The sequence below is a fragment of the Python bivittatus genome, unplaced genomic scaffold (assembly GCF_059951505.1).
Source record: "Python bivittatus isolate LINGU-HERP-01145 unplaced genomic scaffold, Pbiv_v1 ctg000780_np1212, whole genome shotgun sequence".
NCBI lineage: Eukaryota > Metazoa > Chordata > Lepidosauria > Squamata > Pythonidae > Python > Python bivittatus.
Genome location: NW_028277108.1, coordinates 1,228,984 through 1,253,597, shown reverse-complemented (window position 1 = coordinate 1,253,597; position 24,614 = coordinate 1,228,984). Strand labels below are relative to the sequence as shown.

The 24,614-nt window shown below is 37.7% G+C and overlaps 1 protein-coding gene across 1 annotated transcript in view; it reads left to right on the top strand.

Moving 5' to 3' along the window:
• DNTT (DNA nucleotidylexotransferase) overlaps window positions 1-24,614 on the top strand; it is a 144,872-nt gene that overhangs the window by 9,908 nt on the left and 110,350 nt on the right. The window contains exons 2-3 of the mRNA XM_007424395.1: window positions 431-602; window positions 9,689-9,793. Coding sequence (XP_007424457.1) covers window positions 431-602; window positions 9,689-9,793 — 277 coding nt within the window. The remainder of the gene's footprint in view (window positions 1-430; window positions 603-9,688; window positions 9,794-24,614) is intronic.

Sequence of the window (24,614 nt, the reverse complement as noted above, 5' to 3'; positions counted from 1 at the left end):
TTATGGACAAAGGGCTTACTTTTGAGGATTGAAGGTTTAGTGGAAAATATTAGCCATGAACTGCTTAAAATATTTAGCTCAAGAGATTTCTGGTTATATTCTAGACACTGACCAGGCACACAATTTATTCACAAGGCAACTGGGTAATATTAAGATTCATCATTATTATAGGATGTGAGCAAGCTATTTTTTTTTTTTTTTTTTTCATATTGTGGGCATGAAATGGCTGGAAAAAATGTGAGTTGTAAGGCTGTTAATTGATACTGAGTCTGAGTTTTAGAGAATTCTTGATAATATATTCTCTAGATGATAATATATTTGGAGTTCTTACAATATCAAATTTCATCTCTCTCTCTGTTGGCAGTTCTCTTGTTTGTGGTTATAAAATCTTGCTCAAGAGGAATCTCAACCTTTACGCTTGTTTTTCTAGTGATTTGGTCACCCACGTTGTGGCTGAGAATAATTCCTGCTCTGAAATCCTGAAATGGCTGCAGAAACACAATGTGGAGGACAGTTCAAGATTCAGGATTCTCGATATCAGGTGGTTGACAGCCTGCATGGAAGTGGGAAGACCAGTGGATTCGGAGAAATATCAACTTCCTGTAAGTCAAGCAGGACAATGTGAAAGCAACAGGATGGGAAGGGTATCAAGCTGATAGATGGTTAGGCTAGACTGCTTAGGTCTAAGCTGATTACATTGGCTCTAAATGGGTTGAAATCTCAATACTTAATCTGCTTGTCATAGGTAAACTTACAGTATTTCTTTTCAAAGCACGGCTTTAGGATATCTTCCTTTTGGATAAAACCTTTCCAAGACATACAAAATAGACGCAAAATTAATGATAATCACTACTTATTATTACACAAGGTTGATGATCACACAAGGTTCATATGATCTTCTTTGGTACATCCCTTCCTGCTACTTAATTTTCCTCCTGCCCAACTGTGATAACCTGCAGTATATTATAGTGATCTTCTGCATGCTGAAGCAGGATGAATGTCACTGGCAGAAAAACAGTAGAAGGTGACTATTATCTTCATGCCTGTTAACTTCCCTTAGGCTTCTGGTTGGCCACTATGAGAAACAGAAGGTGGGACTAAAGTGAATTAGAGGTGGGCCTTGGATGGATTAGAGGCAGCATTGTATGCATTAAAGAGTCTTTACTGAATACCCTTCTTTAGTTCAGACTTTTTTGTACATAGGATTTGGATGACTAAAAAGGTAGAGATATTAGGTGCAACAGTTTTTCTAACGTGTTAAGTGTCCTCAGAGAAGGAGAATGTTAACCCACAATTAATATGTTTCTGTGTTATCATTAATTAGGACTACCTGAGCTACAAAAATCCAAATGCAATGTTAGCATTTTTGATGTTTCTGTTGTCATCTTGTGATCATCTGGATTTTGCAGATGGTAACAACTGTTGAGATGTTGGTCTGTGTAACCTGATGCAAACATAAGAGTCTCCGAAAGTTCTTCAGGTTATTGTGTTCAATTCAGCATAGTACTTTTACACTTAGGGTACATAAAAGCAAGTTAAGAACTAATGATTGAATTTTGAGTGAGCCTGAACATGGAATAGATCTATTCAATTGTACTGCAAGAATCCAAAATGCCCCACCAGGGGGAGCTATTGTTTAGAATGTTGCACAGGAATTATATTTTTAGCCATCATTGTCACTGGATTTGTGGAAGAAAAGGGCTAAAAATGTAATATTGTGAATCTGCAAAGCAATATGGTTAGACTTGTCAATACTTAGGGATAAAGTATTGATTAGATAGACTGATTAGATTCCATTTTGGCCACTGCCTGGCGTGGAGGCAGATACCAACTTCAAAAATGAATTTTGCAACACAGGAAACAGCAAATGAACTGTGTGTGTGAAGGTACACAAATCAAGAATAAAATATCCACCACAATTAAATTATATGACATCCTTTAACATGTCCATTCAATAGTTCTAGTGTTGGTAGTGTGGTAGTACTAGTAGTTATCAGTTTTTGCCAGCAGTTTCTCTCAATTTTTACATGCATAAAAGAATGTATACTAGAAGTTTACTATGGTGGATTATTATGACCCAGCATTTGGATTCTGGCTCTTGTCTCCAGTTCTTGACCATATGCACCAGCTCTTGATAGCTATTCCAGTTCTGTTTTTGTCTCATACGTCTCCCTTCAAATCCTCTTTTTCTGAAAACCATATTTTTCTTACTATTCTCAGCCTAGGTCCTCCTGGCTGTTTGTTTGTCTCCCTAGTCAGAGATAATTGCTGACTGAAGATGGATCAACGCTATGACAACAATTGTCTCATCGGGGAGGCATGATCAGAAGCTCCAGGGCTACATACACCCCTGAGACCTTACAGAATAATTCCCAGATCTGTTCCCAAATTGCATCTAAGTTGTAAAGTTGAATTTGACAGCACCTCCCACCTCTTTTCTCTACTTCCACCTTTTGAAGTGTGCTTCCCTATTCCAGCGCTTAAGTGTCAAGTACAGCTCTTGGCCAAGAAAGGTTATATAACTGTCTGATGACATTATAATATGGATTTTGAAAATAGTCAAGTTACCTGCAGCTAACAGCTTGAGGTTTTCCATCTCCTTCCCCTTTACAATATATTTGTTTTAAGAAATACAATAGTGTATGTATTTTAATTTTCCATAAATTGGAAAATTGAGTTAATTTCTTATGTTGTATCAATGTATATCCTTAGGTTGAATTTTTCCAATTTGTTGAAAACCATTTGACAAAAAGGAATGATACCAAAGAGGGTAGTATGTACTAATTTGCTTAATTACCCCCAACATAATCTTGAAAAGTTATAATTTATATGATGTCATATTAACAGCATCTATGGGTTATCTTTCTAGTCAATTCTCACTGACTTGCTAAAATAGATTTAAAAGAAATTCTACACTACCAAAAGCTCCCAGCAGATTCATTAACTTCAAATTCCAAATCATCCAGAGTTTTAAAAGACTTTCAGAAGAACTCATTGTAATTAACTTAAGACTTGTATATCACCTTTAAATGAAGTAGATGTACAGCATTATTGACTTGCTGTAACTGATGGGATCTAGTAATTTACAAAGAAATAGCTGAATGTGAATCATTCAAATCAAACGGGAACTTGCTTTTTTAAAGTCCATCAGTGTCCATCCCTCTGCTATAATTACAGCATCTCTGACAAATGGGACCCCCCCCCAAACCTATGTTTCAATGCCTCCAAGCAAAAAAAAAAATCATTCTTTGTTCCAAAACATGCGGCTTTTCAAGGAAAACAATTCAACATTCCTGTATTGAATAAGCGTAGGTACTTAAGAAGCTATTATACCAAGGCAAACCATATAATTCAAGATTATCTATAGACTGAGACTAGTGCCCCATGATCTTGGCCCTACTTGGGGATGCCTTAGAATAACAAAAAACTTTTGCCTGAAAAGCTTGTGGAGTTTCCCCAAAAGGAGAAGACCACTTTCATGGTCCACATTCTTCATCTGGTGTTAAATGATTTCTGTGTCCATGTACTTTATAAAGTACCCAAAATTAGATAAATGCATTCACCTCCCCCCAAAGCAAGACTTCCTCCATATTAGACTAATACAGTAACATGGGAACCTTTAAGCAGAGCTCTAGGTGTCCAAGAAAAGAATCAAGGAATAAATGGTCGATAAGTGGTGTCCCTGTGGGAAAAACAGAGTCTGGCAAAAAGATGCTGTTTTCTTCTTTAAAAAACGTATTTCACAAGCTTGAAATTATATAGAACAGCCCAGTTTGAAAATCACAGTCATTCCAGATAGATTAGTTCTTTACTGCCATATTTAAGTAGAAAAGGGGGAGTAGGTGCATACGGAAAGCTTTTTTTTCTGTCCCCCCCCCAACATATAACTAAAAAAAAGCTCAGTTTTCTTGTAATTTTTGCAATGTATTTTGAAAAGAAAAAATTACTGTATGAACATTGGAATCTGTCTTGGCAAGTAGCCAAATGAGATTCAGTAGGTTGCAACAAAATGATTTCAGGCTTGATCATAATATAATCTGTGAATTATACTTTAATGGTGATTTCTAAACCACAGACATCACAAAGTAGCAAAATGGGTGCCATAAGCAAGTCACCTAAAAATGTCGAAGACCTCAGGGCCAAATAAGAATGATAAAAAATGATCTCATACATTTATAAAACTGTGATTTCTACAAACTATTTCAACACTTTTATGGAAGAGCAGGCTGAAGAAAACACTGATTTGGTGCCTTGGTTCTCAATCCATAGTATGTTTACCACCAAAGGACTGAAAAAGTAATCTAGGTGGGTCACAGGATAAGGCCCTGAAATTTGAGGTGCTTAAAATTGTGTCTTGGTAAAAATCATTTATCAAGAAACAAACAAACTGCAGAGGGTCCAAATGACCATTTGATTCGTCCAAAGCTAGCAGGTTAAGTGACTTGCTGGTTTCTTGTATCCAGAAGTGCCAAGAACAAACCAAGGTTACCCAGATCTTATATAGACTATCAGTCAAAGAGCATGCACGCACAATGCAGAAGATCCTAAGTAAATAAAGAATTGCTTTGCAACTGATAAGGAGACAGGAGAAACAGAAGTACAGTCTATCCTTCATGGTGTGAAAACATTACAGACCCATTTCTAGAAATGCAATGCAGCAACTTGGATATGTAAGTTGGGCAAAGGCTGTACCTATTCTTCTAACCAGCCGACCCTGCATTTCTAGCAGGAAGAGATAAAGAGGTATGACAGTATATACCCTTGAGTTCTGCCTCCTCTCAAGACATGAACTCTAATTAATTAGTCACTAACAGGCACAGATTGGCACCATAATAAAAATTCCACTCTTAAGGATTTTACAGGAGAGGTACAGAGGACATCTATAAACCTAAAGAAACATATAGCAGTACTACCATCATATAAGTAAACATACACATTGATTCAACCTGAGTTCTTATTCTAGCCTGCCACAACTGTAAATGTAAAAGTTATAATAAAATGCCTGTAAACATATAAATAAGCTTCTTGAAATAAGCGAGGTTTGGGTTTCTTTGATGGTATGACAGCTGGGATTTAAGGTACAGAAGGCCTGGAATCCCTGTCCTGCTAGAATCATAAATCCAATTAACTTCTCCTGCTCTTTCCAAACTTTTCCTTGCTGTAGTAGATGTGTCTCCTTCTCATAGTCATTGGGATTACATTTCACTGCACCATCCAACACTGTTGATGTAGCTGCCTTAGTCAACAGAATATGGAGGTCATAAAAGGATAACAAATTATCTGAAATTTATTTATTTATGCAATTTATGTGGCGGTGCAACTTGCAAAGAATACTGGATTAAAATTATGAAAAAGATAAACAAGATAAAAACTGGAATCAAATCATAAAACAGCACAAACCGAAGCCAAACCCAACAATCCAAACCATTTACAGATGGCTCACCCAACATCTGGTGAGTGCCTAGGGAAAACCCAGGTTTTTAAGGTCTTATGGAAGGCCAACAGGCTTGGGATCATCCAAATCCTTTGAGGTATGGTATGCTATTCCCAAGGGCAAGTGTCACAACAGAAATGGCTTGCCTTCTGGGTCCCATAAGATGACACTGTTTCATGGAAGGAAACTGAACCGTGCCTACTCTATTGGATCTCATGAAACAAGTGAAGATAGGTGGTACTGCAAAAAGGGTACAGGTCGTCCTCACGTAATGACCACAATAGGGACTGGAAAATTGGTTAAGTGGGGTGGTCATTAAATGAGTCACTACATGTCCAGAGCCGATTTTATGACCAATTTTATGAAAGTCGTTAAGTGAATCACTGCAGCCATTAAGCAAATCACATGGTTGTTAGACGAATCCTGTAGTTGTTAAATGAATCTAACTTATCCAATGGAGAATTTTGCCAGAATTTGCTTAACAACTGTGGTGATTCACTTAACGACTGTGGAGATTTGCTTAACAAGCATTGTAAAAAAGGTTGCAAATTGTGATCATGTGACCATGGGGGTGGTCTGATGGTTTGCAATGGTTGTAAGTGTAAGTACAGGTTGTAAAGCACTTTTTCTGAGGCCGTCATAACTTCGAACCATCAAACAAAAGGCTGTTAAGCGAGGACTAGCTGTATGTCTTTTTTTGGTGCTTTCGAGTCAGTGGTGTCTCCTGGCAACAGCCTGGATAAGTCTCTGCAGTTTTCTTGGCAAGGTTTTTTGGAAGTATTTACCCTTGCCTCCTTCCTGGGGCTGAGAGAGAGTGACTGCTCAAGTCACCCAGCTGGGTTTGTGCCTAAGGTGGGACTAGAACTCCCAGTCTCCCAGTTTCTAGTCTGGTGCCTTAACTGCTACAGCAAACTGGCTCTCATAGGTATCACTATTGTATTGTTAATACAAGGTGGACTACTAGGAATGGTCCCCAGAGCCAACATTATTTGCCTGGTCTTAATACTTTGCACTTTGCACTTTGACTTGGGTGGACAGCAAGGGTATGTCTGCCGTTTACCATTCATTCTCATGCAGAAAAATAGGTCTCTAACTATATAGGGGACTACCCTTAAATGGGGTTGGAAAACGTCTCTCAATACTAACTGCTGATAGTCATCTGACTAGTATGATGTTAGTAGTCTATCCCTTGCATGGATTTTCAATTTGTTTTCTATCCTAATTCAAAAGGCTGGTCCCTACCTTTAAATTCATGGTGATCAATGACAGCCTTGGAAGCCTGCAACCATGCTGATGAATTTGACTTTGTGCAATTGCCAAAAACTAGTAATTTTAGTGGTGCAAGTGCCATTCGGAAGTATCAGACTTAAAGTAGCTTTGCACAATTAAAACAAGCAACCAAGCAACCAGCCAACCAACCAAAAAACAAACGAGCAAACAAAAAACCCCATGAAAATTGTGGAGAACCCCAGTCCTACCCATATACATGATATCGACTCTTCTTCCCATCCATTGTAGCCTTCATTTCTTCTCCTCCTCAACCCCAAAAATAATCACATTTATTTATTTATTTGTTTGTTTGTTTATTTATTTACAATCAGTGTACCTCTCAACGCTCTCAACTAACTCACATAACTGAAAAATGGCTGGCCCGTTATCATCAGTTCAGATCAAGTTACCACATAAAATGTTCAGGGCATTCTAGTGTGCCAATAGCAAAGGAGCCAGCCTTATCTCTTGTTGCGGGGTGGGCAGCATTTTCCACAGGATGGAACACTGTGATTAAGAGGATCCATTTCCAGGCTCAATCCAGGTTATCCGGTGGATTTCCTTTTCTTACCTGAATGTCCACACTCACTGTGGTCTTCAGAAGGGCTATACTTTAGATATCTCTTTGGGCATGGAGGTCTATAGAATCAGTTCATCTCAGCAGGCCCCAGGTTCTAGAATTTATTGTCCTATGAAGTCCAGCTAATCACCTCATTGATCATGTTCAAAAGGTGGGTTAAAAGAACCCTGTTTCTATATACATTATTATACCACTTAGTGCTCTTGATAGTTTCTTCATGCTGTGTATTGTGTCCATGCCACAGTTTATTACTTGATTTTTCTAAAATGATTTTGACTACTACCATGCAGGGGATCCAGTAGGGTAGACGATGTAGGGGAGCATCAGACCTCACCCTTGCAGTCCCTTAGAAGAGCCCCCAAAATAAATCTATTCTTTAGAGCTTCCTCTTATGGGTACCATTGAGATACTGAATAGAATTTATTTTAATTTTATTATCTCATTGGGGTGGGGGGCAGTTTTAATTTGGCTTGCTTTCTGGCTGTTATACGTTATCAGTACTAACTTTGTGTAGGCAATATTTTTTATTATTCTAAATCACCACAACAGGTGTTTTTCTTTTAATCTCCAAGATAGCTGATAAGTATGTTGGATAAATTAATAAAATAATTATTGTCTCAACTGAAAAGTGAATATCTCCACTTTTATAATTGTTTGATTATAACATCATGAACATTTTCTTGCCTACTTAATATTGTTTTAAATCAATTATACTTTCTAGCTGAAAATAGTTGGAGCTTAGTTGTGGAGAATGCAAATACTTTTTAAAATACACAATTTGCTCTTCTATTATGATACCCCAGATTTGCCACATTCTGCCATATTATAGCATCAGCTCATAGCAGTTTTCTCTCACCTCCTAGGTAAGAGTGGCCTTTCTAGGTCTCCTGCAGTGGGCAAGTCTCATCACTCTGCTAGAGTCCATTATTTGTCACTGACCCTCATCTAAAATTAGCTGATCGTAACATAACCAATGTCTACTTCATGTTGCTCCAATTAAATTACAGCAGAATTAATTTGAAAACCCTTAAAAACCAATTAACCTTTATTTCAACTCTTCCCAATTTCTAGAGGTAGCAAAAAAGCCTACACTAAGATCATTCTGGTAGCAAAGCATCATGATCTGCTTAAACATACTAAAGTAGGGTCTTTTCTGCCAGGTTTTATTTCATTAAAATTCTTATTTTTACTCTGATATGTGTCTTGCTTATACAAAATTCATTGAGATGCATGTTAATTAGTTTGCATGTGTAGAACTAACTGGGTGTTGTTCTTACAGTACAAATGTATAGGATAACGTATTTGTACCTTTTACTGCAGTCATAAGGACAAGCTATCTGTTACCATCAGATCTTCCTATGTTAACACTTGCACTGTCTTGGAAACAACTCTGTCTTAATCAAGGAAGTAATATTATTGGATTTCAAGGCAGAGATGAGGCAACTGAAGAGAATTCAAGACTCCAAAAGTTTTACAAGAAAAGGAAAAGAGGGGAATAATAAAGCATGCAAGGAAGAGTAGAACTTCCTGATTGCTTAACCCAAACAGAAAACTGTACACTGTACACTCTTCTTGTGGCTCCCTCCAATGGCTGTGTGAGGATAGACAGCTGCTAGATCAGGCCAAAGACCCATTTAGCTCCATGTACTGGGCCCACAGTGGCCAAACAGCTGTCTCTCGAAAGCCCACATAAGCCCAACAGCATTTTACTGTACTTCCTTAGATTAACGATATAAAATGTTGGGAATTTGCACTGGGATAAAAATATATACAACAATAGACTTTAAAAAACCTCATAGAAAGGAGAGAGATGTTTATTTGAATCTGGTCACCCTTTATTAGCTGTATTAATAATGATTTTCCTGATTACCTTTGTCTTTACAAATGTCATTCTGAATTACAATGTCAATATGTGTGTTTAAAATGGTTTGTGCTTCTCATTAAGGTCATATATTTACTTTTAACTGTCTGGGTCTTTGCATAGGCCCACACATATCCACCCAACCACCCAATCGTGCACACAAGTTTTTATTCTCTTTTGAAAACCATTTGTCTAGGTGTTCTGTTTCTTTAATAACAAAAGGAATGAATGAATAAATGGATAAAGAGGTAAGTAAATAGGTCCCACCTAACTTCCTATTTTTTTTAATTCTGTAGGACCTGCACCCCAAGCAAGTTATTAAATATGTGTATGGAGCATAGGCCTGTCCCATAAATCTTAAAATTTGTCAGATGGGGCAACAAGGAAGGACTTTATCTGCATTCACTTTAACATGAATGTGGTTAAATGTGATCCTGCAGAAAATACACTTCACAGATCAGGTTACTCATTTGAAATGCTTTGAATCCTTTGGTCTCTGAGTTGTTGGATTGACAAATGGTATCTTTTGTCCCCGTCTATCTAGGAAGATGAAGATCGTTCTGTTACTTCAGATCTTGACAGAGATTCCATTTCTGAATATGCCTGCCAGAGAAGGACAACTTTAAAGAATTATAACCAAAAGTTCACGGTAGTATATACAATTTTATTGCCAAGCTTAAAGGAATCTGCTAATATTTTCAGACACAAGTTGTGGGTCATCCATCTATGGTTAATATACTCATCAGTTTTATTCATCTGGAAATAATTCCTGGTTAAATAAATATGTGTATGAAGTTTGGATTATTTTCCAGTTAAACTTTATACTTTTACAAACTCCTTGAACATAAGTTCTTATAGGTGATACATTCCCATGTACAATTCAACACTGAGCAGCTTTTCCTATTGCTACGCTGTGCTAGTGATGTCATTGAACAGATGGTCTCCATGGGTAGAATGCAATTTTCTGCACTGGGGGGCCTTGTGTGCATGCAGAGTCTTCCCTGTGAGCTGCAACCTGATAGTTTCTTGAGTTTATTACCTTGAACACATTTTCTGAGAATAGTTGTTCCAATACATTGGCACATAACAGATTGCCAAAGATACTTGAGAATGAATGGTAGTTCCTCTGATCTCACCCATCCACAGTTGTTGGAGCTACTTGTCAAATGGCTGGGAATTGTGTATGAGTTAAGGAAGTACAGAGACAGATCTTTTCTGACCTAATCAGCATCCTGCAAGGAGGAAGTGTGAAGGAAATATGCATACCATTAGCCTTTTTCCACATGGTTACTTGGTTCAGTTCACACACAGTCTCAGCATCATGAGTTGACACCAGAGGGTGTGAATCACACCCTGTTTTCTCTCTTTCTCTGTGTTTTCTTCTCTCTTTATATATGTGCATGAGAAAAACCAACTTAAACCGCTCTGTTTCTTTCCCAAATAAATCTTTATTGCAATTGGCTGCAGGAATGTCTGAGATAATTTATATCTCTTGGGATCTGAAGAACAATGACCATGAAGATTAACATTATTTGTTAAAGACAGTATGTAAGCTGCTGAGAGTTGCTATTGATTGGAGCAGTATGTAAGCCCAGCAAATAAATAAATAATCAATAAATAATCAAACTGAAGGCCACGTGGTCAAAGAATCATAAAGCTGGAGAGTGTTTTATAAGACATCTGTTCCAATTTCTGTCTGATGCAGGAAATTAAGAGTCAGGGTATTTCCACAGATAGCTCCCCAGGGTCTGCTTGAAGACACCCTAGCAAGAGAGAGCCCACCACCCATTTGAATGTTTAGTCCCGTAGCCAACGGATCTTTTTGTCAAAAGTCTTCTACAATGGCAAAGATAGGCGGTGGCCTCTGATTGTTTCAGTGTGTGCCCAGCTGAGATTTTCAAGCTGCATTTTCTATATCGGTAGTTCCATTTACAATTAAATAATTTAAAGAGTAAAGAGTGATGGAATGTTGAGCTTGGTGAACACTGAATTCATCACATGGTTTGTTTCAGAGCACAGTCATTAACAGTATGTTCTAATCAGCTAGAACTCATCACCCTGCAGGGTTCATCCTGATTTGGAACTCTGGATCCTCTGAAACTTCCATATGAGCTGCAACTTGATAGTTTCTGGAGTTTATTACCTTGAACACATTTTCTGAGAATAGTTGTTCCAATGCATTAGCACATAATAACAGTAAAGAATAGTTGTTCCAATACATTGGCACATAATAACAGTAAAGTGCTGTTATTTCAACCACATATTTGGGGGAAACAAAATTAATAAAATTAATAATTTAATTAAAGTTTATAAAATAAAATTTATTAAAGTAGTAATTGCATTTATTTATGAAATAAGTATTTTAGTTATTGATTGAGTAGTATCATTGATTTAGATTCAGGCATGTCAATTTTTTTGGAACACACACACAGTGGAATATTGGAAAGGAATTATGTAAAGGGGATTTACATTAGTGGGATAACTTTCCAAGAATGGAATGAGGTGTGAGAAGAAGGAGAGGGAGTATCTAAAGAAAGGCCAGGTTTGAAAATGAGTCAGAGCTGGCTGGAGGCTGCAAAGACAAAAAAATCCATTAGAAATTCCCCAGTGCATCCCTACCAGAGAGGTAGAAGGGCAATGCTTTGTACCTAAGGCAGGACTAGAACTCACTGTCTCCCAGTTTCTAGCCTGGTGCCTTAACCACTGCACCAAACTGGCTCTCTGTATTCATTAGAACTCTTAAATATTTTGGAGGTGTTGGGTGCAGCAGCCTGTGGTACTTGGGTTTCCCATCCCTGCTGTAAGACAAGGCTGTGCAATGCTGACAATCTCTTTGGTCTAATTTTTGGTGGTAGTTGACCTACCAATTTAGAGTTGTTATAAAGGTTACTGAGACCTTTGAGCAATTGAGAAATCTGAGCAGTTTCAAGAGCTGGGAGATGGGCTTTCCAAGGGTCATGCTGCTGTTCTTTCTGTCCAGTAACTATGAATATATGTAGGTTCTCAGATACAAAGAATGCTAATCATTCCATTGAAATGATGAACAGATTGGCTGTGCCAGGTCACAGACTGCAACCAGGTTCTGCTAGATGCTGAATTTTGATCCACCGCGCCACTAATAATTCAGAAACTGTTCAGGCTACTAGGTTGTTTTCTTCACTTATGAAATTTACACCACAATCACTGTCTGATGTGTCCCCCATAATTTTTTCAGATATGTTTTAACATTAAGATATATTGCTTTGTTTGGGTTGTTGGAATTTTTTTTAAATTTTGCATCCTCTAGCTGAATTGACATCTCAAAACAGGGACATTATTATACAGCTTTTGCGCCTGCTATGTGCCACATCTGAAGTCTGTTCCAGAATATATTGTTCTCTCTCATTTGCATCAATATTGTTAACAGCTATGTTTTTCTCTTCATTTTTCAATTAATACGATAACCTAGAATTTAAAAGATTTACTATTGTATGAAGGCAAATAACTGTAGACAACTTCAATCTGTTTCAGATTTTGCCTTGTCCAGTAATTAGTTAAGGGGGTAATGAGAATAAGAGAGGTGGCAGAACTACAAAAACAGCACGCTGTTGCCCTTTTGGAGTTGGGGAATGTAAAACTTGTATCCTAGAAAAAGGAATTAAGAATTTATAATGTTTGCAATTGGATTTATGAACAGTAGCGATTTTAAGCATGGATAAAAATGATCAATGCTCTCATGATATAATTTAATTGAGGAAGGAACTCTTTTTTTAAAGTGACAGTGAACTGTGTGGCTTGTAAGATGACACGTTAGACAGCAGCATAGATCTGTGTGAACGCTAGCACTGGTAATGAATGGGTGTCACCATTCCTGAGTTTCTGTTTGCGCAGTTCCTATAGCAAATGAAATGTGGAGGAAGCACTAGGCTTCTACAAATTCATCAGAGTAATTTTTTCCCTCTTTCCAGTGAGTGGGAAGGCTCTCTCTGTTGAAAGTTTGTCAGAATCCTTCCCTCCACAGTCAACAGTTAACTTGAAAGATCAAGACAAACTGATTACACAGATCCTGACTTGTAAAGCCATAATAACTTACAGGTCTGAACCAAGTCTTCACAGTTTATGTAGTGTGGACTATAAGATGGTGTTTTTATATTGCAATTTCCTATGTTTTTGAGGGACAAGTGGAAACTGGATATATTTCCTTAAACTTACCTTAAGCTGAAGTGTTTTTATTATAGAAATATAACTATATATTAGACTGGAAAAGCCTAATGCCAGTTTGAGTCGAGTCAGTTAGAGTCAGTTTGGTCTAATGGTGAAGACACCAGGCTAGAAAGCAGGAGATGGTGAGTTCTAGTCCTGCCTTAGCCATGAAAACTGGCTGGGTGACTTTGGGCCACTCACTCTCTCTCAGCCCAACTCACAAGGCTGTTGTTGTGGGGAAAGTAGGAAGAGAAAGGAGTATAAGCTAAGTTGAGTTATTTATAAAAATAATAAAGGCAGGATAAAAAAAATAGAAAAAAATCTAATGTAGCATAATGTAACTTATCAGTTAAGGCCATTTTCCCCACTACTGGCTTATAATAGCCTCACCTTTGTTGAAGTGACGTAGAACCTGTCTTTATTACTGTTATGTTGGTACAAAGATGGTTATTTATTTATTTATGAATGAGATTTAGAAACCACTTCAATCTCAAAGGACTCCTGTGGTAAAGGCTGAATTGCTGTAAACTGCTGATGAAGAAATGACCTAAAACAAATTTCCTGATTTCCTTAGCAGTTCTCTTGAACTCTGCTCCCCTAAGCTGGACATCTGCCTCCAGATCCATTTCAGAATGCTACGCCACTGCCAGAGCCGAAGCTGATTGATTCAATTACCAAATCACTTGGTCTTGATGCATGAAATGGAAGGAAGGGGCCATCCTGTCTTGAGGATGTGTTGAACTAGCCAATGGGGAAGGATTAAAATGAGACTTCAGATAGATCAATATTCTTTATTATGATCATAGACCAACCAGCAAACCAAGTGTATAGGGTAGACAATAGAGCAATCAGGTGACACACCCTCTGACATTAGCTCATTAGTTTTTGCTGAATTTTGCAGACTTTTATCATGGCTCTGCAGCTTTCACTTATCCTCTGAATGCTGAGCGGCAAGGAGATAAATGTAAAAGGGACTGCTAAGTGTTGTCCTTAGGTTGTTATCAGCAGTGGTAGAGTCTGTGAACCCTGGCATTTGCAGACAATGGCATTTGCTGGCTCTGCTGATGCTCTTCGTGGCTTTTAGGAAAGGTTCAGAGGACCCAACAATCAAGAAACTTTCCTCTGGGTGAAAAGGTGCTTTTCCCTTTCTTTCCCTAAAGCCCATTTGATGGAGGCTTTGTGAATCAAGGTCTTCCATTAATAATAGGATGTTACTTAGGACAACTACTTCTTATGTTTTGAAAAGTTCTGTCACCCACCTTTTTAGGGATATAGTCAAGGGGACTTACTTCTGAGAAAACCCATAAAGGAGTGCACTGTTGCACTGGTTTTTCAATAGCACTGAGTTTTGGCAGCATGTCACAATTCAAGAGCAATTTATTTGTACTAAGTACATACACACAAAGAGCCTTAATTGAATAATTCTGTTATTATGTCATCATCTCAAGACTAAATTAGGCCTCCAAAACAAAGTGAGGGTAATTGCATTTCCTTAGCTGTTGCTTCTGACTCCCAAGCCATTTGTAATAAATTGTTAGTCTTTCAATGATTTCCTCTAGAAGACTTTTTATGAAGGATTCCACACTGCTGACATCAGATAATTTCAGTCAACATTCTTTGCACTGGGTGTGTTTATGTGTGTGTATGTGTGGTTCAGTAGTGCTTGCTCTTGGATATGAGGAGCAATAAAACCCAAATATATGAGCGAGCACATCCAAAATGGATGGAAGCTACGCTGGACTCATTTTAGTGCATTGCTGTTTAACGTGGTCATTGTAAGAAATGTAGGCAGAGTTTGAAAAGTCACGTGTCTTGTCGCTTGTGTTTATTTGATTGAATTCATGCCACAATCCACTGTGTAGCGTGGCTGTTACGAGAGACACAGGAGATTATGCTACATCTGATTAATTTGGATTTTTCTTTTTTAAGTCTGCAAACTAGCAGTACTAAAGATTTCGTGGCTTTTCAGAACTGTGCACCTGTTAAGTTGTGCAGTGAAGAATAACTCCAGAAACCAACCTAACAACACAGATTTCCCACAGGCAAATCCTTAACTCCTATCTGAGCTCCAACAAGGCTTGGGAAAGTGTGGTGAAATGGATTATATCGTTTTAAAACCAAGGCCACTGATAAGTTATAATGCTGCTAACTAGAAACATACATAGGAGAAACTATAACTGCTGAAAAATAAGTGATAAAGTCAGTCTGGGAAAACATGGAATGCTATCTGAGACTTTGCCTCAGGAAAAAAGAGTTGGAAATAAGTGGCATGTACTGGGAATAACCCCTACATCTCAACACCCACAATTTAAATTGAGCATGGTCATCCTGAGATTTTTTTTCAAGCACGCATAGGTCAAAGAGCAGAGTGGGCTGCCATGATGAACCTCCATGCATATTCATTTTACATGCATATTAGCATCTGAGAAAGAAGTTATATCTATATTAGCTTTCCTTAACTGGATATTGTCCAGATGTCTTGGGACTGCAGTTCCCAAAATACCCAAATAACATGGCCAAAACGTGCTGGGTATTCAACACATCTGGACCACAGCAGATTGGAGAAGGATGTTCTGAATTATAAGCTCATTTTTGCTCTCCAGGAATTCTGTGGACTAGCTGTCTCTGGGAGAGGGTAGAGAGCTTTTGAAGATAATGCACAGTTTCCACATTTCTTTAAGGGAAATCATAAGAAATCTAAATTGTTATAAAACAAACATGATTTGCTAAGTAGGTGCCTTCAAAAGACCAGCAAATTGCATTAGGACTACCAATGTAATGTGGTATAGGAAAATGGGGAATTGTACTTAACCCAAAAGATACTCAATATACCCATAGTTTTATAATCTTTAATCCTGCTGTTTTTATTTGATGCTTGCATTCTGACTGTAATTCTTAGGTTTAGAAAAGTTGTCCCAAAATATTATTTTCTGTGCAATAATGGAGCTTCAATGAGGCATCTGTGTAATTTACTTATACAAGCTATGGGCATCCAACCATTAAATGCTGCATTGTCTCTGGCTGACTGCCATGTAGGCGGCAAATTAGGTCCAAAGCATCTTGAATTATGTGTCAGTGATAGCATCTTGTTAGAACCACTTTATTTTAAGATATAAATATATTGCCTTTTCTTTCTTTTTGTAACTTGATGATTGTTTCCCTCCCCCCTCTTTCTATTTTTAGCTGTTGATGTTAGAGCTTCAGCCTGGGCTGGCTGTGCAATCTTTGATAAATACAGGATTTTTTTCCCCCTTTCAACTTTGAGGAGGCCTGTGGGACTTTACAACACTGTTTCTGAGCTCTAGTACAGAAGAGGAGCTGCTTTATAAAGGCAATTAAATGTGACATTTTCCATACTGTCAACAAAGCAAGACAACAGGTGCTTTGTTAACCTGGCAGCTTCTCTCCTGTAATGAGTCATAGTTTTCCAAATTTACTTGCAGAGGAAGAAACTTCCATTTAAATTTTAGCCTGAGTTGTAATCAACGTGTGTTCTTCAGACACCATTTGAGCTGATATTTAATAGCAGTGTGGCCTTTTAGATACAGTAAGTACTTTGTGATCTAAATATTTTAATTTGCACCTGCATTCAGATCTGTGATTGCTGTGGGTACATCTTAGGTGGGCACAATTGCAATACTTCCCATTATGTTTGGCATGAAGGCTGTGCCATGTGAGAAATGCTGTTGGCCACCAAACTGACAATGTCCTTTTTTTAGCTGCTTCACATACTACAAAAGCAGCTGTTTCTGTTTGGACAATATTTGGGCAGGAGTATTATTTAGCTGGGTTCAGTTTTGTTTGTGGGAACTGGTTTTTTTCTTGCTTTCCTTGGGCTTCTTCTTGAGAGGCCTCCTGGTGCTGAGACTGATGATGATTCTGGGCAGCCCAAGCACTGGGCCACCTTCTTGCAGAAGGACACTTTGGGATGCGAGGCCAGCAAGCTGTTCAGCTTGGAATAATTGCATCTTAATGGAGCAGCAAGAGGAAGCAAATGGCAACACATGCATGATGACATCATTAGGCAAATGCTGTGATTTATGTACAGGTAGTCCTTGTTTAGCGACCACAATGGTGACTGGCAACTCAGTCTTTAAGCAAAGTGGTTGCTAAGTGAAACTGTGACTGCACTTACAATCTTACTTCATTTTTCCTTTGCTTCACAGGCCTGTGAAGGTTGTAAATGCAAGGATTGGTTGTAAAGTTACTTTTTCATCACCGTTGTAATTATGAATGGTCACTGTACAAGGCAGTTGCTAACTGAGGACTATCTGTACTTGCATCATATGTTGGAATACACAAAAGTAATGGTAGCTTTTTTTAAAAGTAGCCCATGTTAGGATATCATTCAATTTTATTGAGTGAGTGAATGGGAATTATTATCTCTAAGCCAGTATTATTGTGGGTATTGAATCAGAAGTAATGAGTAATTAGAGAGTAGTGACTTATCCCAAGTAATCATACTGAAAAATTAAAATATCAAAATATCAGGATTAGAATTAGGGACATAGAGTATACAATATACTTACTCATAGCATGGTGTGCAAAACTGTATATTTTTATTTATTTCTCTTCCCTCTGGCACACTATCTGCCCAGCCCTAAAGGAAGAGATGGAACAAAACAATATATTATACCTGATGTAGAGTTTGTAACGGTCTTCCCAAAGCCCAAACCAAGAAATGTGTTTAAATAATGAATGGGAGTGAATTGGAGCTAAAACAGTTCATAGATTAGTCCTTCTAGTTCTAAAGAATATATACTTAGTAGCACTGTTTGTCACTGATAATAAGGCAGAGATTTCACATAAAGAAAGAAATAAGAGTTGGCATTTGCCTGGAATACTTTTTTTTTTAATAGTTGCCTAGCACTGTCATTTATCTAGAAGGCAAATTCTTATCCTTTGTTCTATACTCATATTACTTGAATTGTTTGCTCATAACAGATTCAAGAATTTACAGTGTTAAATCATTGATGCTTATTCCTTTATAAATATATCAATATTTATGCAAAACGTTGGTGACAAAATACTTCTTACTGACCTAGGTATTGCTTCCAAGCATTTTTCTTTCCTGCCCTCCTTTTGTAAATGAGGGCAAGAAACTTTAAACGTTTAAAATACGAACTAGAGTTTATGGATTTTGGATCCATCCCAATGAAGAGATGGCTAATGCTAACGCATTCATTAGGTGTAGCCACAGCCTCACACAAGCTGTACCCAAGTTTGTCCACCCAGTATCTTAAAAAAGTGTCATGATCAGGACATGCTACAGCAGCCAGTCCAATGTCTGTTTGTCCAGGCAATCATCGGCTTGCTGTGGTTGAGGGACTGCATTTCTCAGCATGCCACATGCCTGGGGATTGCTCAGATTAAAGCTCCTCTGCCAATGGAGAGCTGGTGTTTTCTGTGTCTGCAGCAACACCAGCTCTTCTTGCTCAGGCCAAGGGGATGATTCTTGTGGCCAAAATGACAGCTAAGACAGCACTGCATCTGAGGAGGAATGGAGACTGTAGGTCTGCCAAACCTGTTTGCTGACCTTATTCTGCCCTGCTGAAAAATGGGGATTCCCTGGGTGGATGGGGATTGGGGGGACTGGGAAGAAGGATGCCTCACCCGAAGGTGTAACATTTGGCTTATATGGAATCATGAAATAGCATTAGAGGAGAAGCCATTTCAGAAAATTTATTCTTGTCAAAGAATGGCACAAACATGATTTTTTGGTCAAGTCACATCATAAATCATTTATCTACAGATCACTGAATATTTTTCTTCACTTTCATAATGCAATATGAATAAGGTCCCTGACTTATTCAGTAAAGACAAACTATTCTTCTTGCATTAATGTACCAAAAACTTTCTTGCCTATCCATCTCCCCCTGTTTGGTGCAGTTCAGATTTGCTGTCTGATTTTTATGAGGTAAAATAAAAATTGTATTCTTTCTCCCACACCCCTGCTCCCCAAGAGGAGTTGGTTTGGATGACAATATTAATTGTGAACTGCCATAAACTCAGAAAGACATTTTTCTTGTAGACAAATACAATTTAATTTTGAGAGGAGAAACTAGTTAAGTCTGGAGTAAAGGGTGGTGCCATCCTGAAGTTCATTACAAATGCTTCTGAATTGCATTGTCCTCCAGGCCATTACTCATGATAATAAGAAAGTGTATATTTGAATATAGTGAGTACCTGATGACTCGCTATATCTGAGGAGAGCAATTCTTTTTCTTTTCTATTTACTTTTTTTAAAAAGAGAAGCAGCTTTGTCACTGTGGTAAACAAATAAATTATTATTAATGTAGTTTTAAATCAGAAGCAAGACACCTTCACTTTGCTTTATTTTTAGTTACAATTGGCTTGTTGCAGGTAGCAGCATACTGAAATGTATATATGTTCCAAACAATATTCTTTGTACTGTTGAAAGTCTTTAGGGAAAAGAATTCACCATTTGATGTGTCAAAACAGTAAGCAAAAATACATTCCTGTGAACATTATTGTTTCTTGGAATTTGGTTGTTCTGAACAAGGAAGCTATTGTTCAGGGCACAAATCACCAACAAAGTTACTTAAGTAAGAAAGGAACAAGAAAGGATAAATTTCTGCCAGTGCCTACTCATACTAAATGGCTTTGTCTCTAATCAACATTGATTTTTCAGTGGGGTTCCATATTTATCTTGTAAATAGAAGAGACTATTAACTGATGAAGGAAGGAAGGAAGGAAGGAAGGAAGGAAGGAAGGAAGGCAGGCAGGCAGGCAGGCAGACAGGAAGGAAGGAAGGAAGGAAGGAAGGAAGGAAGGAAGGAAGGAAGGAAGGAAGGAAGGAAGGAAGGAAGGAAGGAAAGGCATAGGAAGAAAATACAAATTACTGCCGATATCACTTCCAAAAAGAATAGATGCCTTTGAAGATTAGTGTGAAGATTAACAATTGTTTGGGAGGTGGCTGTGGGAGGTAGTTGAATTCAATTCATTTTGTTCAATTCAATCCTAAACAGAATTCAGTCCTAAGCAGAGGTTCTGTCTCCTTTCTCTTTTTCCCTTCCCTTCCCTTCCCTTCCCTTCCCTTCCCTTCCCTTCCCTTCCCTTCCCTTCCCTTCCCTTCCCTTCCCTTCCCTTCCCTTCCCTTCCCTTCCCTTCCCAGTTACTTCTTCCCTTCCTCTTATCACCATCCAGTTTTGGTCTATCTTACCCTTTTTCTTTTCAGTGTCACCTTTTTCTTTTATGTCACCTCATCTCCATTCTCTTCTCCTTCTCTTTCTTATTGATCCTCTCAAAAGGAATGATGAGAATGTGTGCATGTTCGTATGTGTGTGAGAAAATGGTTGGTATATGCAGATGGGGGATCAGTTGATGTGTGCAAATGTGGGATGTAGGCAGTTAATTTTAATCAATAGTTACTATTTTTTTGTACTGGCCCTGCTTCCCACTTTTCTTAGAATATGACTCCTGGCAGGAATATACAGACACAGCACACATACACATGTGTATACACAAGAGTGACACACACAAACTTTTATTGGTGCAGGGAAACCCTCTAAGAGGTTTTAGCTAGAGGTGGCAACTCTATGTTAATAAGGTAAGAAAACTGGATATTGTAAGGGTACTTGTTTATATATTTTTTATGCTTATTCTTCCTTTTTGGAGGAATCACCTTTAATCCAGGATAATCTTCTTTGGGTCAAATAACTGAGGAACTGAGACAGTTTACAATACCTTGAAGACTGTAAATGGAATACAGCTAGATTTCCTTTGCTAATGAAAGGCCTCCATGAACAGAACATCGATGGGAGGAATATTTCATCAATTTTCTGCTGTCCTATTGCCCTCTACTTTGTTCAGAGGATTTGGGAAAGTTAAAGTTGCCAATATATTGGTGAATATCTATTGGTGAATATTTTTATTCAATTTGATGAAAAAATGTTGCTTTCACTTTTCCTTCTTCATAGAAGAAGAACATTTGATGACAACTTCATCAGCAGGGCATCTTGCTTTTTTTTTTTTTATTCTAAATGACAAAGTGACTGATGGCCATCTATCTGATTTGTACTGGTACATAAGTAAAATATTGGATTAGGACTAAAAATACCCAGAGTCAAGTCTATCGTCAGCCATAGAAACCAGTTGGGTGGCTGGGGCTGTCACTTTCTCTCAGACCAACCCAGCACGGATAAAATGAAAGGAGATCATTTTAAGCTGCCTTTTGCTCATTGAGAAAAGATAGGATATAAACTTAAGAAATAAACTCAGACCACCTTTACAACTATCTGTAGCTTTTCTAGCTCCCCTGGCTTTCATTCAAGCCCAAGAAATGACATAATCTGGGAACAACTTGCAGGACACTTTTTCCGATCAGGAAACAAAAGCTTCTGCAAAGAATTTGAATAATGGAGAGATCTCATAACAATAAATGAAGCACTGAGATGCCCTTCCAGAAGGTAACACAACTTTTGGAAATTGGAAAATAGGTTTCAGGCCAACACTACTTTTAATACAGAAGATGGGGAGGGGGATATCTGTTTTACAGTGTAGTATGCATAACTACACATAACTCTTAATATTACACACTCATAAACAAGTCCTCAAAACAAGAACCTCGTTTTATTAAACATGTATTAAATCTGAGCTGCTGCACCATTTCTTTCTTTCTTTTTTGTGCAGTCAATTCAAATTATACCCAGTTGAACAGAGATAGAAATGATGAAAGTCTTTTTTTAATTGTGAGTAAATAAATCAAAATATGCCAAAATGTGCCTTATAGGAAAAGGCAACTCCATAATTTATTTCTGCATTCATCAACAATGTTTTGTTGAAGGAGGAATACATATTCAGTGTTACATTAATTGTTTATTTAAAATGTCTTAATGAGCTCTGGGTAGTGGGAGAAAACACTGAGTAATGAAAGCCCTATTGGAAATGAAAGATTTGATGACATCTTTCAACTGATTGCCAACAGGATTCGACTAAACATACATAGCGTTTTAGTTTTCCTCTCAATTTAAAGCCACAATCATCTTTTCTTCAATTGTATTATGTTTTATTTCATTTCTCTTGAGAGGTTATGCATAGTGTGAATGGGTGATTGTTCTCGCCTGTCTGTTTGTGTCCTTTATTCTAGAAGGAAGCTACTGGTGTTTCTTATAAAGAACTTCTGGCATTGTGATGTCCTTTGGTATGCTGGTAATGTACTAAGGAAGTTTTGTGCTCTTCAAACCAGTAATTTTCAAAGGTTCTGCCTTTAGAGAACCTTCTTTCACAACATGCTTGATGTCTGATTTGGACACCATGGTCAGACGAATTGCATTTCACAATTAATAGCTACCTACAGAGATCAGTTCCTTGCATGCTTTTTAAGTCTTCACTTGATATATAATATGTTGGCACATAAAAGAAAGTTACTGTGTTTGCACATCAAAAGAAGTCAGGATGTCTACAGTTCCAGCTTTCCACAAGGCGCCAACAATGAGCTAGGGCGTGCTGTTTATTTATACATAAACACATACCCATCATAGTCTTTCAGGGTAAGCAAGATGATGCAAAGAGCAGAAAAGGAGTAAGATAAAGTGAGCCAAAGAAATTAAAGGCATGAGATAAAAGAAAAAGGAAACACAGCTGAAACTAGTTTATACCAACACTATTACCAGGACCCTGCAGGGCCCTGTTTCTTTGGTCAAAATAACAGAAGCAGCATTGCACCCAAGTTCAGGTCACAATGCACTTACAAAAGAGGCGGGACTTGTGTCGCAACAGGGTGAGGCTTTTTGCATCATTCTGCCCCTCTGTTAATGTTGCTGCCATTCATTATGTCACAACATGTATTTTGATCATTATAAATCATCCTTGCTTCCACCACAACCCTACGTTGCTTTATACATTCACTCTTGTTCCTTAAGTTTTTACCTCTCTCTCTTTCAGAATCTCATCAATTCCATCCAACAACAAGCTTCTCAGGCTTCCACTTCCTCTCAATACATTCATTCTACCTTCATGTATTTGTTTTGCCACTCAATTTTCATTCATTCCCTCTAGATGACCAAGCCACCTCAACACATTTCTTTCTTACCAATCAGTTTTGTATTCAACCTCTATTCATTCAGCACTTGTTCATTGTTGACCCGACTCTATCTCTTCTTGTTTTAGCATAATGCATATTTTTGTTTTTCTAATGTATTTCATTTCCATATAACTTTAACTTTCAGTTCCGTATTTCTTATTTCACCACACAATCGACCTAACGTTTAAGGCAAATCATTGGAGTTCTCCACCAACGACAAAGCATCATCTTCATTCAGAAGTACACGTATGTTCTCATTCCCTAATGTTACCACAAGCGTGCTGCATATGTTTATTCATAAATCCATTAAGCAACTTTGCTTAGAGAAAGATCAACTACTACATTTATTAGTATGGACTTTTTGCTGAAGAAAGAAAAAAAAATGAACTGGTGATTTATGGATTTGATGATTAGAAAGGGTAGATTATGGAAAGAAGGAAACTTTGAGGTAACCTTAGAGAGAGGGCAAAATATAAATGTACTTATAACTGCTGTTAAGAAGACTGAAAGCCACTTCTTTATTATTCTTTCTTTTTTTCCTTTTTTTTTCTTTTCTACTTCTTTTTCTATGTTTCTTTTTCACTTTTCTATTACTTTTCTCCATTTCTCTTTAACTCAAAATTTGTATTATTTTCACTCTGTGGAAAAAAAAATCTTTAATAAAATATGTCTGTCTGTCTGTCTGTCTCCATTAAGAACTAAGGGAATATCTCACATCCTTGATTTATTCTCTGATCAATGTGGAACCATTCACTAATCATTCCAGTTAGCCTCATCCATGCTTTATTTCATCATATACCACTCCTACTGCATTCAGCAACCAACTTTAATTCCATATTCACTCAAAAAACTTTATAATTCAAGCCTATTCAATTCATTATGCACTGTCTTAAGAAATGTGCAATCTGTTTTTCACCCCTCACATCTATACCTGTATTATGACCTGCTGAAGAGCAAAAACTGGTCTGCACACCCACTGCCTGATATAGTCACACTGTACATCCCACATTTTGCTCAAGTCTTCTCTCGTACCTTTTCAGTCAGAATTCCGCCAAATATCTAATCAGGTGCATTTAACTATCAAATATGCCCCTGCCCCAATATTTTTTTGCATTCACTCTTGCTACCTTCACATTGGATTAGGAAACCAGAACAACATTCTTTCAGTTGACAGACACAGATGCAGTATTCACACACACATTAAATAGATTGCCCAGGCACTTCATAAGCAAACCACATCCAT